Source organism: Mandrillus leucophaeus, unplaced genomic scaffold, assembly GCF_000951045.1.
Source record: "Mandrillus leucophaeus isolate KB7577 unplaced genomic scaffold, Mleu.le_1.0 Scaffold1025, whole genome shotgun sequence".
NCBI classification, from domain to species: Eukaryota; Metazoa; Chordata; class Mammalia; order Primates; family Cercopithecidae; genus Mandrillus; species Mandrillus leucophaeus.
This window is the reverse complement of record NW_012098377.1, coordinates 54,830-72,306: the sequence shown is the minus strand read 5'-3', so window position 1 is coordinate 72,306 and position 17,477 is coordinate 54,830. Positions and strand designations below refer to the sequence as shown.

Below are 17,477 nucleotides of genomic sequence, written 5' to 3'. Positions count from 1 at the left end.
ACCCAGGAGACAGAGGTTGCAGTGAGCTGAGATAGTGCCACTGCACTCCAGCCTGGGCAAAAGCAAGACTCCATTTCAAAAAGAAAAAAAAAAAAGAAATATTGCTAATAAATGATTTATCTCTTTATTCTCTATGAAATACCTCTTTTTAATGCTATAATAATTTGTCTACGAAATACCTCTTTTCAATGCTATACTATTTAACTGATTAACTAATAGTTAAATATCTTCCAAGCCCGTCATTCCTTTTCTATTCCTATTGCTTCTCTCTTACTTTAGGCTCTCATTGTCTGTCACCCGTATTTATTGCAATAACCTCTAAACTGGTATTTCACTCTCTGTCCTTACCCTGCTCTAAGCAGCTTCCATATTGCCTCCAATGCGATCTTTCTTAAAACTCAAAGTCTGAGTGCTTTCTTCTTTAAAACCCTTTATTGGTTTCCCATTGAACTGTAGATAAAGTCTAAACTTCATAGTGTAGCACAGAAGGCCCATGTGGTCTTTGCCTATTGCTTCTAACCTCATGTCTCACCATTCCCTCTCATGCTTTATACTTTAGCAATGTTACACTGCTTTTATTTCTCTGAACATCCATGTAGTTTCACATTTCTGATTTTTGTACATGCTTCTTCCTCTGCCTGAAATGCCTTTTGTCAGCCTATAAAATATAGCTTAGTTTCATCTCCTTCAGGAAGGGCTAATCATTTGTTCCTCTGCTATACCTATATTCTTTCCATATTTTGTTGTTGAATTTATCCCATTCCAAGTTTACTTTTAGTCTGTATCCTTTGTTGTGAGATTATTGCATAGGCTTGGTTTGATTCAGCGGTAAGATTATTGTCAGGAATCGGCAGGAGGTGTTTCTGGCACACAGTGGAGATCAGATGAAACTTATTGAAGGGAGGCAATGTAAGTTTAAAGTTTACTTATGGAAATCAAGTTCAACTCCAAAAAGATTAATCTGATCAGTAAGTAAACCAGGTTTTCTTTTGCTGTTTGGCTTTATACTGTGTCCTCTCTGTGCATGTCTTTGTTAATTATTATATTTCTCTATTGACTGAAAGGCAGTTTGGATAATGAAAAGATACAGTAAAATGAAGAAATTTTGATATTTGAAATGATTTTAATGGTATCAATTATGCTTTTTTTTCTTATTTGAGATACGGGATTTTTGAACGATGTAAAGAGTTGGTAGAAGCAGGATATGATGTCAGGCAACCAGATAAAGAAAATGTGTCACTTCTTCATTGGGCTGCTATTAACAACAGACTGGATCTTGTAAAGTAAGATGGGATATATGTGTGTTAATTGTGAATTTATAATTTTAGACCTCTCCTTCATTTATCTTTTTCTTTAAGTACGAGTATTGAATCATGTGTAATCCTCGTGTGAGAGAACACCTGAAACTTTTCCTGCCACACATGTTGGTTATTATAAAGTTGAAAAGGACCTTAGAGACCATGCCTGGTTGATCCAAAAAGGAAAATTAGAGATAAAGCCAAGGGGACCAATCATAAAGTTTAGGAAGTAAAAGTGAATACTTTTTTAAAAAGGAAAAGCATAATAAACTTTTTCAGAATAGAATGGGAAGTCTCATCTAGTTTAGAAGAAACATTGAAATATTTTACATGTTAACACCACGAAGAATAGATAGGTAGGAAATATAACCTTTTTTAAAAAACTAAATATGGAATATACTTTTAAGTGGGCATGTATTGGATTGTATAAAATATTTCCCCTTCATAAAGCAGTAATGCCTACCCATTGTTTCTTTCAAACAGCTTAACATGTAAAATGTACATTTGTATGTGAATGTGTGTATATTTTGTGTTTTAGGATTAGATATTTAAAATCTTTAAAGTTTAAGAAATTTATTAAGGTTTAAAATGTTCTAACACACATGAATACTCACAGGCAAACTCCTCTTCTGTGGAAATAAACTGGCATGGTATTTAGATAATACGATGTATGAAGCTCAACTTTGAAGTAATGAGACTAATTGCTATAAACCGTAGAAGAAAATCAGTCTCATTACTTTATATGTCCACCTTATACAGTGCCTCTCATCTCTGTCTCCCAAATGCAGGGCAAAACACTCAAAATGTCTAACTTTTCCAAAAGGATTTTAAATTAATTCTTTACTACTTACTTTTAAAATTCAGTCCCACATAGTAATTCTACTTTTAACCTGTTGAAGGTGACATAATTTTACCTTTCTCCTTCCAGTCAAGTAAGAATATCTGCCTGATCCTAAACCTTTTGAATATAAACAATTTCAAGAGTGCTGCAGTAGTTAGACTATGCAGAGAGTAGTTATGATGTGTTTGGTATGTAAGTTATAATGGAATGCCAATTACAGCAGGACTAATTACTTACATCCTAAGAATGTTTCATCAGGGATTTGTCTGATTCTGCCATGTGAACCTTTCGTATTTCTATAGATCTGGGTGTTTTAGGGATATTACTATCATAATTTGTTCTCCAACATATTTTTACTATGAAAAAATTAGTATTTTCTTTTTCAATATGAAGCTTAAGTTTCAAATCTTATTTTCATTTGTGTCTGCTTTTAACAGGTTTTATATTTCAAAAGGTGCTGTTGTAGATCAGTTGGGTGGAGATTTAAATTCAACTCCTCTTCACTGGGCCATCCGGTAAGGTTTCTTTGAATGCTGAAATTAAATAGCCACATGTAACTAGTGGTCACCATATCGAAAATCAGTTATAGACAATTTGAAAGACTGTCTCTTTTTTTTGCTCCCTTTATTTAAAAATAAATTACAGTTTTAAAGGTTTTGCAGAAAGAATGTTTTTGATATTTAATTTAGAGCTCCATTATAATTATCCAACTCAAATATGTATATTATAGTTTATTTTTTGTAATTAGAATAAATAATTTTCATACTTGATAACATAAATAAAAGTAGTAGTTCAGTGAACTGCAGACTCAATCAGTTCAGGCTTATGATAGATGTCTATTCAGAAACCTACGATTTTATTTCACAGTCAGTTTCCTCTGAAATGTAAAGTATTTCTGTATGTCTCAGGGCCAAATGAGTCACCTCTTTTAAAAGTTGTTGCAGGATTAACAAGAAATTTCGAGTAGATCAACTTAGAACATTTATGTTGTGTGGTCACTCTCCTCTTTTCTCTGTTGTATATTGGTCATCTGAAACTGAAGTTAATAAGTCTTGAATACTTACCAGTTTCTTTTTTTAATTTAAACTCCACTCTCGGTGGTTGGTGGGGTTGACAGGAATCTGAAACTGAAGTGAAAAATTGTTCATGTAAGTCAAGGAGTTGAATCTTTTCTCCATAGCCAAGAGTTTTGAAGCTCTAGGGTTAATTCATGCCCCTTAAGCTACTGAGGTACAGTACTTTACATGAAAAATGAACCAGAGTCAAGCTTAAGAAAAGCATATGAATATATAGTTCTTAATATTATCACAGTAAACCCACAGTTTATGAATATTATATTTCTGTATATCTGGCTTATGATTTTTTGATTTTTAAAATGACAGGGATGTCTAAGTGGTCTTAGAATCTTCATCGTTAGCATGTCATAAAAAATTATTATTTACATTTGGTAATATAAGGTTTAAGGTAGATTGGGAAGTTATCAAGTTTATCACTTGCACTCAAGAATGATTATCCAGGCTGGGCACAGTGGCTCACGCCTGTAATCCCAGCAGTTCGGGAGGCTGAGGCAGGCAGATCATGAGGTCAGGAGATCAAGACAATCCTGGCTCACACGGTGAAACCCCATCTCTACTAAAAATACAAAAAATTAGCCAGCGTGGTGGCATGCGCCTGTAGTCCCAGCTACTTGGGAAGTTGAGGCAGGAGAACCGTTTGGACCTGGGCGGCAGATGTTGCAGTGAGCCGAGATCTTGCCACTGCACTCCAGCCTGGGTGACAGAGTGAGACTCCGTCTCAAAAAAAAACAAAACCCAAGAATGATTATTCATATAGTTCTAAGTTTGCAGCATCTAATCTAAGTAAAAAATGTTTGGACAATCACCATTGTTTCAAAAATCTTACTGTCTTACTGTTAGAAAGTATTTTTTATATGTAACCAAAATCCCTCATGTCTTAGGAATATCAGCTTCTCCCTGACTTTTTGCTTTTTCTGCATGCTACAGAATGGCTTTTTGTCTTCTATTTGCAGACAAGGACATTTACCTATGGTCATATTATTACTCCAGCATGGTGCAGACCCCACTCTCATTGATGGAGAGGGATTCAGCAGCATCCACCTGGCAGTATTGTTTCAACACATGCCTATTATAGCATATCTCATCTCAAAGGGACAGGTATATTCTCAAATGTGTCTTACACTCCAGCTTTTATCATCTGAAAAGGTTGGGGAAATTATTAGTAGTAGTCTCTTCTCATTTTTAAGGTGGAGGTTAATGGATATCCAGATATTCAGATATTAGCCTGGGTACATTTAGCTATTGCATACTGCTTTCCAGCTTCGTGGGAGGGAAAAGGACAGGTCATTTAGCTCAGTAACGCATAATAGATGTTTCTGAAACTTGTAAGCTGGTAATAGTTTTTCTTATGAACCCAGTAATTTGCAGAGTTTTTCAAAAACATGACTTCAAAGCCTGTATTTTTCTTCTAGTTGAATATAAAAATGGTAGTCAAATCACTAAATTAACCCATCATTTGCTTTCATTATTTGAGCCCAAATGGGAGGCCAATTTGAATGCATGTTTCTTATTGTTTTCTAAAGTAATTCCATGAAAATTGACTTGCCTTGAGAGGCACAGGTTAAATTATAGGTTATTGTCAGTTTAAATGTCAATTATACTTGCCTGGAATATGTTTTCCGGTAGCAAAGTAGTTTATGTATTAGCAGACTTTCCTGTAAAAGGCATGAAAACGTGTTTGCACAAATGCTGTTAGAATGGCTGTACTCCCTTTAAATAAGCACTTTCTCTCAGACTTAGCTGATTGAAGTAGAATTATAACCTCCTAGGTTTCATTGTTGGAAAAATATAAATATATGAAGAAGAGTCCTGTCTGCTTCTCTTTGGGCCCCTTCCCAAGTCCTAGTCCTCCAAGGCCCATAAGAATCTTCAGAAGCTGAAACTCTTTTTCTTTGACTTAGCTGAAACCATTGTTGTATACCTTAAACCGAGACTTGTCTTATTAAAAGGATTATATCCTCATGGAAATACGATTTCCTTTTTTTTTTTTCTGTATTCCAGAAAACAGAAAGGAAATTTTCACTGTTTAAAACTTAGTATGTTAAGTCCAGAAAGAAAAGTTTGCCTCAGAAGATAGGGAGTTCACTATTTACTGGAATTGTTTGAGTAGATACTGAATGACTTTGTATAAGAATTGATAATGTGAATTAATGTGTCAACTAAGGTCTCAACTAGGTGACTTTGAAGGCCTCTACCATCTCTTGTATTTAATGGTAGCTATGAACATTTTACTCTTTCCCTTAGCTGTCTGTGTTCACATCATGTAACACTTTACATTATATATTCAGATTTTCTTTTTAAAAATATTTTGTAGAAATCCATGGATTTTTACCCTATGGAAGTAGAGCAGAGCATTCTTTTTATCAAATGATATTTGAACCCTTCATGTAGAAATAATGGTGGTACTGAATGTATTAAAGAGATATTTCTATTACGAGAACAAATAGACTTTTGAATGTATTTACAGTTATGCTAATTGTCTTCTTTTTGAATAGAGTGTGAATATGACAGCTGTAAATGGCCAGACACCTCTCATGTTATCAGCTCACAAAGTAATTGGGTGAGTTTAATTTAATCACCTCAATCTGATTCTGGTTCCAACTATTTCTTTTCTGTATGTGTAATTTTGAGTATCTCTGTCTATGTGAGATGATAGTACATTGAAGAAAATAGTATTTTCCACACTGAGACTGTGATAATCGACTTTTAAGATAGTTAGAAAAGCAGCATTGAAATACATTTTCTCTTTTCTGATAGCTTTGGCAAAAAGTTTGAAAGCTACTAATAAGAAAAAAATTTCCTTACCTAACAAGTAGATATACCTTGACATATACTTGTTAACATGACTTGTATTTCTTCCTCTGCCTTTAAGAAAAATGGCTATAATTTTAAATGTTCTCGTAATTTAAAATCTGATAAGTCTGCTTTCTGGAAAATATTAAATTTTGAGATTCTCTGACATCAGTCTTGTCTGCTTTGAAAATATAACTGAAAAGAGTCTTTTTGTGTGTTCAGATTAAGCACTTACATATTTAAGTTTTTCTGTGTATTTATTTCTATAAACACATGATTAATGACACTGTATAATTCAACTTCTGGTATTTAAGCAAATACTTGTGACAGTTCTCACTTTAGCAGTTTGTTTCTATGTTGTATTGAATCTCTGATTTTGCTTGTACTTAGGACTTCTCTTCTAGGAACCATGTTAGTTCTAATGCTATTTCCTTTTTGTTCATGGTAGGATTGGAGGTAGAATTTTATTAAAAAGCATTTTGCCTTTGCTGGTAAATCTGAAGTCAGGTATAATCTCTATAAAGATGTTGATGGAATAAATAAAGTAGAATATTGTTTTATTAAAATAATCTCTTCAGTGGTCATGAAGGAAGGAAAGGTATTGGTAAAGTAAAAATATTTTACTGAATTCTGTCTTTTAGTCCATAACTTTCTAAGATTCACAAATATTATAGGACATAATTTTTACCTGCTTTATTTAACAGTTGATTTGATAGTGTGAAGTTAGCTCCTCAACTAAAACATACATTTAGTCTTTAATTGAATAAATAGCATAGCATTTAATATTGGCTAAAGTTAAATCTATAATTCAGAGACAAGTGTTAGCAAATAGAACAATATGAAAGGAAAAGTTTGAAAAACAGAAGCAGTTATTTCACTGCATTGTTAAAATTGTCTATATAGCATGTCATTTAATAGATGTCTTTTTTTTTTGGAATCTCCTATTAGTACCTAGAATATAAGTCAGTACAAAGAAGTTTCTCAGTTCTGAATACTTAACTGAATAGTTAATTGATGGCATTATCTTAAAGGATTCATAATTTGCATTTACTCCTTAAGTCATCATGTCTGTTAATGCCTCTTGGTATTTTATTATTTTGAGACAGGCCAGAACCAACTGGATTTCTTTTAAAGTTTAATCCTTCTCTCAATGTGGTTGATAAAATACACCAAAACACTCCACTTCACTGGGCAGTTGCAGCAGGAAATGTTAATGCAGTTGATAAGCTTTTGGAAGCTGGTTCTAGCCTGGATATCCAGAATGTTAAGGTATGGCCAGGTATTTATCTCCCTTAGTTTATTATATCTTGAGTTAGAAGACTGATAAATTCACATAAAGATGAGCTATATATTTGTTTTCAGTTACCCCAAGATAGATATAAATGATAATAGCTGGCTATCCTTGGAATAGTGTGTTGAGTCTATGATTCTGGTAAGTTTAAAAAAAGTTTAGCACTCATAATATATTAAAAATATTTTTAAACTTTTTACCCCACTCTTTTTTAAGGGAGAAACACCTCTTGATATGGCTCTACAAAACAAAAATCAGCTCATTATTCATATGCTAAAAACGGAAGCCAAAATGAGAACCAACCAAAAGTTCAGACTTTGGAGGTGGCTGCAGAAATGCGAGGTATTTTCATTTGGGGTCTTTTCTGTGGGATAGATGACTTTTTTGTTCATTTGCTTTTGTTTATTTAGGCATCAGAAGAAACCAGAGAGTTGGCTTTTTGCTGCATTGTATCTGCTGACTATATCTTTCCCCTGCATCCTGTTGCCCAAAGTTGGAAATTTGGCACTTTCATTGGCTGTTTATTGTTGGTCCTAAACTAGATGCTCTAAAACTGCGTGTTACCTTATGAATAGTATTACGTACTTCCACATTTATTTAATGAGTGTATTGAAATGCAAAAGGTTTTGATTTTTAGAGACACAATGGGAAAAACACCATGTTGCAAAGAGTTTTATAGAAGCTTGTAGGAACAGCTTATTCCTTACTAAATTTTTATTTCTCAAAAAGAAAATAATAACAGTTACAATGTTGCCTTAGAATCATGAGGACTTTAAAAATGATAGTGTTGCAAACTTTAGGCATATGATGTCACTTCATAAAAGAAAACGCTGGAATTTTGAGAGATTAAACCCAAATTTTATTCATTTTTTTAGCTTAGCAGTTCTGAGTGGTGTTCCTCTAAACTTTAAAATGAACTGAATAATGGAAAATGTTAGAAACTTCAGCTTATTCTCATGAATAACAAAATCTAAGTCATAGAAGTGAATACTATTTAAATTGTTAAAATGGGATATTGGATTGATTCCACTGTCTCTAGTGTTTTCAAATATGATACCATCATCTTATTAATAATAATTAGTAATTATACTTTCATAGTGATTCTAAATTAGGAGATACCATATTCTTATGTAGAGGATCATCATGAATGCTATACTGCTTTTGCATTAGGCATGTAGAGTGGGGAGAGGAAGAAATATTGGTTACTCCTCAGTATCCTTTGCCAGCTCCTCCACTTCTTCCCCATCTCTTGTTGGTAGGGTGCCCCAGGATTTTGTTATTGAACTTCTTTGCTATTTATTCATTCCCTAAATGTCATCTATATGTTGATAACTCCCATATTTGTCTCTCTAGTCTAGACCTTTCCATACTCATATATCAAATTACCTACTTGATTCATCCACTTTGATGTCCAGTAGGCATCTTCTGATACCCTCCCCACCCTTCCCCTGACTAAACCAAGCCTTCCCCATCTCAGTAGCTGGTAACTCCGGCATTCCTCTGTCTTCACCTTTTTTTTTTTTTGTCATACCACATATGCAGTCCATTAGAAAGATGTGTTGACCAGTTCAGCCTTCAGTTTATATCCAGAATCTGACCCCTTCTTACCACTCTACCAGTGCCATGTTGGTTCAGCAGATGAATCTAAAATGTAAGTCAAGTCATGTCACTTATCAGCTCACATTCCTATGATGTCTCCTCATTTCTCCCAGAGTAAAAGCAAAGTCTTTATGATGGCCTCTAAGGCCCTTTGTCATCCAGGTTTTTATATACTATAAAATTGACTTAGCATATTTATCTGTCTGTCTTCCCCAGCTAGAATTTAAGTGAGAAAAAGATCTTAAATTCATTGATGTGTCCCAAGTGCCTAGAATAGTACCTTGTATATAATATGCCCTCAAGTATTTGTTGAATGAATAGTGCAACTTGTCTGTAAGAGTGTTATATCTAGGATTTAGAATTTTGAGATCCATATTTAATTCTTATCTCTGTTCTGAGATTATGTTGCTAGGAGATTCTAAATTTACATTTAAAAAAATCTAAACTAGCCCATTTTGTGTCATCATGCCAATTGGAATTGGAAACATTTTAAAGATTTAATGTCATTTGAAATTATCCACTCCTAGATATGACTTAGAGAAGTGAAAATGGAAGAAGAAAGAAGGAAGCCCTGCTTGCTTTCAAGGTTCTCATATCTTGTCATTAAAGACTGCATTGCACAAACACGAGGCCCAGCTTCAATTCAGTCAGACTGTTGTTTCATAGAAGGTTCATTCTTTTAACTTTGCCAAAATAAACCTGAATTAGTAGCATCACGAGGACATATTTTAATCTTTGATCTCCATGTGACATTTGACACTGAGAACATCCCCCTTCTCGAAACTCCCTTCCCTGGATTCCCTGAAACCTTTCTTTCTGCCGATTCTGATCCTGCCTTTCTGGTCGGTTGTTCTTGGTTATTTTTGGCGACTTTGCTTTTTTCCCTTTAAGTGTTTGTTTTGGCTAAGATTCTGCCCCCTTTCTACCTGCACACAGTCTTTGGGATGTTATTCACTCATGGCTTTACCACCTATGTACTGATAAATTTCAAGTCTTCCAGAATGCTAAACCTACTTTTGACTGCCTGCTGGATGTCTCCTAGATGTCCATAGGCATTTAAAATTCTACATTCTCCAAACATAGCTCATCTTTTCTGCAGACCTATTGCATCTGACCTTCTCCATTAGGGCATGATGCAGTACCCAGGTTGGAGTTCTTATAGTTCCCTCATTGAATCTTGTGTATTAATTTCTTTGTAGTCCCTTGAACTTGCTTTATGCTTTCCAATATAGAATACTGTTTGCAAGAAGTTATTTTGAAAAATCTTAGCTTTCATTAACAGTTTTCTAAAAGACCACCATTTCTTCTAGAGAAGAAAAGCAAAACAAAATATGTTTAAGCAACATTTTATAAAATGTAGGGCTTTTAAAAGACTGTTTCCCACTTTGGGAGGCTGAGGTGGTGGATCTCCTGAGGTCAGAAGTTCAAGACCAGCCTGGTCAACATGGTGAAACCCCATCTCTAATAAATATACAAAAATTAGCCAGGCATGGTGATGGGTTCCTGTAATCCCAGATACTCGGGAGGCTGAGGCAGGAGAATTGCTTGAACCGGGGAGTTGCAGTGAGCCATGATCACACCATTGCGCTCCAGCCCGGGCAACAAGAGTAAAACTTCATCTTAGGAAAAGAAAAAAAAAAGATTGTTTCTAAGATGTACTATCTCTCAAACCTCAGATTTATCAATCAGCAATTTTGGAGGAGAATTTTGTGTTAGTTCTGTTGTTGTATTAATTGTTATTCTATACTTTGGAAGTAGTTCTCATATTACACTATTATTAGATACTTAAGAGGTGAAATCCATAAAGTTCTAAAATTCTGAATCTTTTAATAGCTCTTCCTGCTGCTGATGCTTTCTGTGATTACCATGTGGGCTGTTGGATACATATTGGACTTCAATTCAGATTCTTGGCTTTTAAAAGGATGTCTTCTAGTAACATTGTTTTTTCTGACATCTTTGTTTCCAAGGTGTGTATGTTAATTTTTGCAAGGCTAGTTATTGTGTTTCTGATTTTATTTCTTATTTCTGTTGTTGGTTAGCTGGAGTCACAGATTTTTATCATGCTATAATTATTATTCACCATATAACAGCATCCTGAGGGTGGACGGGAGGAAAGAGCTTTGGTAGCATATGATTTGGCTGAAAGCAAATTGCTCAACCCAGTAACTTGGTTGACTTGACAGTTGGTGGAAAATAAATATCCTGGGTCACATTTTAATTGTTATTTTTGGTGAATGATGGGAGATGTTTGTAATCATTTCATAATTATTCAAGATTTTGTAATCGTCTTGAAGCATTTTTGCTCATTTTTCAGAAATTTTGTTTCCTTTTTCTAAATTTATTTTAAGCTAGTTATTTTTGCTGTCAGTCATTTTTAGTTGAATTAAATTTTGGGAGGTTATAAAATAGTAAATACGGTATGGTTTTATTTTTAGGACAATATTTATACATGATTATATATAGTTAATGGTTAAGAGTCAGACTGCTTGAATTCAAGTCAAGCTTTACCACATGACAGTCTGACGTTGAACAAGTTGCTATAAAATGAGGGTTAACTGTCGTGATAATGCCTGCCTCATGGTTAACACATATAAATGCATAGAGCTATAGCTGACACATAGTACTCAATAATCATATCACCCCCCCGCCATCTCTTCTTCTCTCTTTCCTTTCTCAATAAAATGACATCCAGTTCCTCAAATGAATATGGGTGTCATGCTTGGATTACTGTCATCCTCTCCTCACCTCCCATGTCCAACCCATTATCACGTGTTCCCTGCCTGCCTCTCTCCATCTCCACAACTCGCATCCTAGACCAAGTCTCCTCACAGGTCTCCTGACTTCTTATCCCCCTAGAGTTTACCCCCACTTAGCAATCAAGGGAGTCTTTTAAAAAGCAGGTAAGTTCTTTCTTTTCTCCCTGCTTAAAGCCCTCTAGTAACTTTTTCTTGTACTCAGAACAAAATCCACACTCCTTGCCTATGGGATATTATGTGATTTATTCCCTCCCCAGCAACTTCCTCTCTTCCCCTTCTCCTCACTGCACTGTACATTCTTTCTCACACATCAGGCTCATTCCCACCTGGGGCCTTGGCCCTTGCTTGGGTCTTTGTCTGAAGTATTCTGACACCTTATCTTTTCATAGCTGGATATGTCATTCAGGCCTCTCAGTTCAGCTGTCACCTGCTTAGTGAGGCCGTTCCCGACTGACGCTGCTGCATCCCTGTTTTATTTTCTTCTAGCACTTAATCACTTCCCTGCAATGTAAAGCCCATAAAAGCAGGAAACTTGTCTCTGCTGTTAAGCATTTTCATTCACTGAATGAAAGAAAAATGTAATGATGTTGATCCATAGAAAAGGATCTGAAAGGAAATATAGGGTTGCTCTTTGCATGTTATGATTATGAGTATTCCTCTGTCTTTCTGTTGATTGCCAACATTCTCTGGCATAAGCGTGTCCTGCTTTTGTCATAAGAGCAAATGAAGTATTAGAGGAATCTTACTACTGTATCACCCAAGAGCGGGACAATAGTCTGGAAATGAATTAGAATATAAATGTAATGTGAAAACTCAAATTTCTGAAACATAGCAAAATGCCTAAAATTGTCTGCTATTCAGACAACTTGTAACTTAGAGATATTTATTCACTTTCCACTAATTGGATTAACTCATGCTCTAAATAAATTTTAAGCCAAATCACCAACGATCAGAGTCATCACTCCTTTTTCAGAGAGGAAGCAAGGGCTGGTAATATCTACTCGCCTAGAATAGGAACATTTGAGATTGTGTTTGGTTATTCGTTTATTGTAGTTGAAGCCTACATTATAAAAATGGGCACAATTCAAATGTGAGTCAAATGTATATGACAACTTTATTCATACATCCTTTATCTCTCATATTCCTCCATAGGGTCCCAATTTCATAGAGGAAAGCAACTGTAAACTATTATTATTATAGGGCAGTTGCTTATTGATCCAGGCTGTTAACCTGACACCTGTCAGGAATGGACACACAGTGGTAGAGACTCTTGTAAATTAATAGTTCATTGTATTATGTAATTGGTCAAATACATTTTTTGCTGTAAGATCTCCAACAGACCACACCCTGGAGGTTGCAAGGGCTTAATTTGGCCTATTTTGGCAGCATGTTGAGCATCTAAAGTTTGGACTCTTTAGTTCTTCTCAAATATGAACTTATCATAATTCTGGTTATGATCCTGGTAGCTAATTTTTTTTAACCCTTCATACCTATTGTTAACCATTGTTTTTTCCTGGAATAAATTTTAAAATATATTCAGGTAAACTATATTCATGCATAAGATGTCTGTAGTGAGTACTTAGTGTAAAAGACATTTTCTTTTGAAACTGCAGTATTTTGGGTAAATTATATGTGGACCTCAAGTTGCCTGTGACCCAAGTGAGATTGTTAATATTCTGAATGCCAGTATCATTTTTAGCCTTTGTGTATCTTTTTATATGAAGTGTCTACTTCTTAAGCTGATTATAGGATGAATGTGCTTAAGATTGTGTGCATCTGTATGCTTCACAAATATCATTCTAGTCTCTGGAAGAAAGCTTGTTAAATGTAAAGGTGAATCTCTATATAAATTTTTGCATTATAGTGTATTTAAAAATATATGCCAAAAAAGAAATAAAAGTATATGTCTCAATAGAAATACAAAAGATTCATTGAAAATATATTTTAAATTGCTGTAGATTAAATATTGTATGAGTTGGTTAGAAGAACTAGAACATACACTTCTTGAGAGTCATCGTGCTTTAGTTTTCTCATGTGTAAAATGGGGGGATAATGTTGCATAACTCTGTTACCACATGGAAAGTGACACATAGTAAGCACTCAGTACGTGAAAGCTATTACTTTTGCTGCTGATATTATTATCACTACCATTATTATGTAGGGAAATTTAGAACTAAAATTAATACAAGTCATACTAATACCTTATATTTATCTTTTTTCTTTTAGGTTCTTGGTTGGGTATAAGAACCTTATATACTTACCAACAGCCTTTCTGCTAAGTTCCATTTTTTGGATATTTATGACTTGGTTCATCTTATTTTTTCCTGATATCCTTTAAGCATCAATTTTGATGCATATCTCATTTTGCCTTTAAAAAAGAGTAATGTCACTGTTAGGAATTTAGGTACTAGAAAAGGCCCAGGGAATGCAACTTATATTTGCATTCATTTAATGGTTCTAGATGAAGATGTTTAATGTTGAAAATCTACTTAATTTGAAAAGTAGTCTCAGAGTACATTATGGAAATGGTAAGTATCTAGTATTTATTACTCATAGGAGGGGAACAGTAGAATGTATTATTGTTTTACTTGTACCATAATTTGTTGGATTGTCTTGAGATTCCTTCAAGGTCAGATGTTTCTCATAACTTGGTCAGCAGTTACAGTTAATTTTAATACATTTTCTGAGTACCAAGATGGACTGCATGAAAGGGATATTGGGGAGAATATGGCTTCCTCAGTAATGGTAAGGGTTAGTGGTATTATCTAAGGCAATGATTCTCAATCCACAGTGAAAATAAATTTACTTTGCCACTCAACATATATGTAAAACAAAGACTGTACTCCTGATGTACTTTTTACCCTATGGTGTTATTTCATCCCATTTCCTTTGTAAAAAATTTTAATCACGGCCCATTTAATTCTTTCATGACCCACTAATGAATAGCAGCCTGAGATTAAAACAAAAACAAACAAAAAAAACTCATTCAGGAAATAGGTTTATTACTTGAGGATCAGGGCCTAGGACCAAGTCCAACTTAGGGGTTTATTGTTCTCTTAGTGTTGGCCAAGTCCTGTCACCTAGAAATGGGGAGAGGGGTTACTTGGGCTCTAACCATTTATGACTTCAGGTAGGTGGAAGGCATTTTCAATCTTCCCACCTCTTGCCGGACTCCCTTCTTCCCTTCCAAGGAAGCTCTGATAGCCTTGCTTTGCTTATGGAGTAGGAGAAGAAGGAATGTTGTAGATGGAAATATACCTTTTAGTATATTCCTTCAAACTTCCACGTTACTTCTCTAGCATTTCCAAAAAGAAAGAACAGAGTGTTTATGGGAGGCATGCATAAACTGAATTCAAGAATATTTTTTCCATAGGAATAAATGTGAAATGAGTTGGCCATGTGAGTTCTCAAAGTACATATGTCTACATCCATTATAGCATATTTTTGCTTTAATTCTCCTTTTGATTTTTGAGCATTATCTCTAGTATTTTTCAGATTTCTTTAAATGAATGGCATGGTCATTTGGCTTTTTTCAGATTTTATTATCTCTTGTTTGTCTCATAATTACTGATTTGGTGGCAGTTTTTTAAGCACTAGCCTTATTACCACCACTTACTGAAGGCTTGGATGATATTATTATTACGATAGAAAAATACATGATATTATAAGTAGTCATGAGTGCATCAGATAACAGCACAGAATACAACAAAATCACTTGCAGAAGACCCAAGGCTCATAAATTCTAGGGTAATTGACATGATACAGAGGAAGGAAAGACAGCTGATATTTTTATTTACCAATCCATATGGCAGTGGAATAAAACAGTTTTAAAAATGTGTTTTGTGATAAATTTTTGAAATTTGAGAAACATGTCAGATTTTGCACAAAGCTTTTTCTATTGAATTATTTCAAATTTGTAGAATCAAAATTAACAAAAGAGAACTGATTTCCATAGCTAGACAGAATCTTAAGATGTTGGAATCAACAAGTTGGACTATTTTATTTGCTTGTACAACCTAAAGCCATTTGTTCTAGGCAACCATATGAACCTGCTACTTGTGAGGGCATGTAAGTCAGTAGGTGGCATACTTCACCATCAGAACAATGTTGTTCACACTAAATTTTAAATCTTGGAACTGCCTTGTGGATGAACTGAGATGCTGCCCTGGGTTTAAACTAGCTTTGTCTCAGGCTGCCATCTGGATTGAATAAGGGCATCTGCTTCCACAGATACTGGCCTATTAGGGGAAGATGTTCTGGGGCACTATGGAATAAGACAAAAGGATTTTGAGTTTTAGCTATTTTTCAGACTAGTTATGTACCGTTGGGGCAAGGTACATAATTTCACCAAGCCTTAATTTTTCTGTAAATTGGAGATAACAGAAACAAACTCATGGTGTGGCTGCAAGGATTACTATAAAGTGCTCACCAGAGTCCCCATGGCAAAATTGGTGTTCTATAAATATACCTAATATTTTGTTATTAGTTATTCTTATGAATAAAATCTAGATGGAAGGCTGCATGTTGAAACTAATTTCAAGGGCAATTCTAGGTTGGCTTCTAAGATGATCAGTTTCTTTTGGTACCTTTTATAAGTTCAGCAAGTAATGTCTTTGGCTTTTATGAGGGGGGATTGAGTACAATAAAATAGGACCTGATTGATGAATTTGAAGGTAAAATTCAAATCAGGAGATAAATGGTGGATCTCTGAATATTACGTTTGTGATATTGGCTGTAACTGTGTTAAGTTTAAGAGGGATAAATACATGTAAAGTCCCATACTGAGTTTCAGAAAATCAGCTGTACAAGTGCATGTTATGGTGAGCTATGACATAGCTTCTGGTCAAGTGCAAAGGAACCAGGAGCTTTGACTAAATGCTCAGTGTGGCTAGTGATGCCGCTGTCAAGAAAGCGAGTATATTCTCACATAGTATTACAAGGATTTGAGTGTCCAAGCAAAAGACAACAGCAGCTTCTCTGTTCTCTGCACTGGTGTTTGCTCTGTTTTGAATTATATCCTTTTAAAAGAGAGAATGATAAACGGGAGCATGAACAGAGAGGAACATGACCAGGAAACTGTTAAATAAGGACAGTGTTGCTATTTATCTTGGAAGTATGATCACTGTCTTCCAGTTTCAAGTGTTTGGAAGTCTATCATTTGGAAGCCAATGCACTATGAGGAATGGGCACTCAACAAAAATGTATTGAACAAATGAGAGGATAAGCTTATGTAGATTAGATCTAAAAGACAGCTAGAGTACAGATCTAAAGGATCTAATGAATGAAAATCAGTTGGTTGAAGTTAGAGAAAGGCAAATTTTAGCTCCGTTTTGAGAGGCTTAACTGTAAAAGTGTTATCAGCTTACTAGGAAGGCTGATGTGTCCGTAAACTATAGTCCAAGGTCTGAGTGCCACAAAAGCATTCTTAAATTCAGGGAAGGGAGAGAATCATTCTCTCTAGGGAATCAGAAAAGATTCCAAGGAAGGAGGGAAAATATAAGTTAGGTTTTAATGGCAGTTAGGACTTGGACACCCTAAAAGTGTGGTTTTAGAAGAAAATGAGAGGAAGTAGGGGACATTTTAGGTCAGTGAACCACACTGACAAGGGCATCGAAGCAAGGAATGTCTTCGGCTTTTATGTGAGGTGATAGGGTGCAATTCACTTCACTTGGAGAGTGGGGATACGGTGATTCCCCTGCCATTTGTTTTGTAAGTTAACCAAAATAGGAGCCAAAAAGTCAGTCAGCTCAGCATGCAGAATCATTGCATTATGAAACTGAAGGTATTTTTGAGAACTGAATGTATATATTTTTGAGTCATATG

General features: G+C 34.9%; 1 protein-coding gene across 1 annotated transcript in view; it reads left to right on the top strand.

The window, feature by feature from the left end:
• The window catches only part of ZDHHC13 (zinc finger, DHHC-type containing 13), a 53,144-nt gene that overhangs the window by 21,308 nt on the left and 14,359 nt on the right, over positions 1-17,477 (top strand). The window contains exons 3-10 of the mRNA XM_011977281.1: positions 1,161-1,283; positions 2,577-2,654; positions 4,169-4,313; positions 5,711-5,775; positions 7,115-7,277; positions 7,516-7,641; positions 10,732-10,865; positions 13,881-13,981. Coding sequence (XP_011832671.1) covers positions 1,161-1,283; positions 2,577-2,654; positions 4,169-4,313; positions 5,711-5,775; positions 7,115-7,277; positions 7,516-7,641; positions 10,732-10,865; positions 13,881-13,981 — 935 coding nt within the window. The remainder of the gene's footprint in view (positions 1-1,160; positions 1,284-2,576; positions 2,655-4,168; positions 4,314-5,710; positions 5,776-7,114; positions 7,278-7,515; positions 7,642-10,731; positions 10,866-13,880; positions 13,982-17,477) is intronic.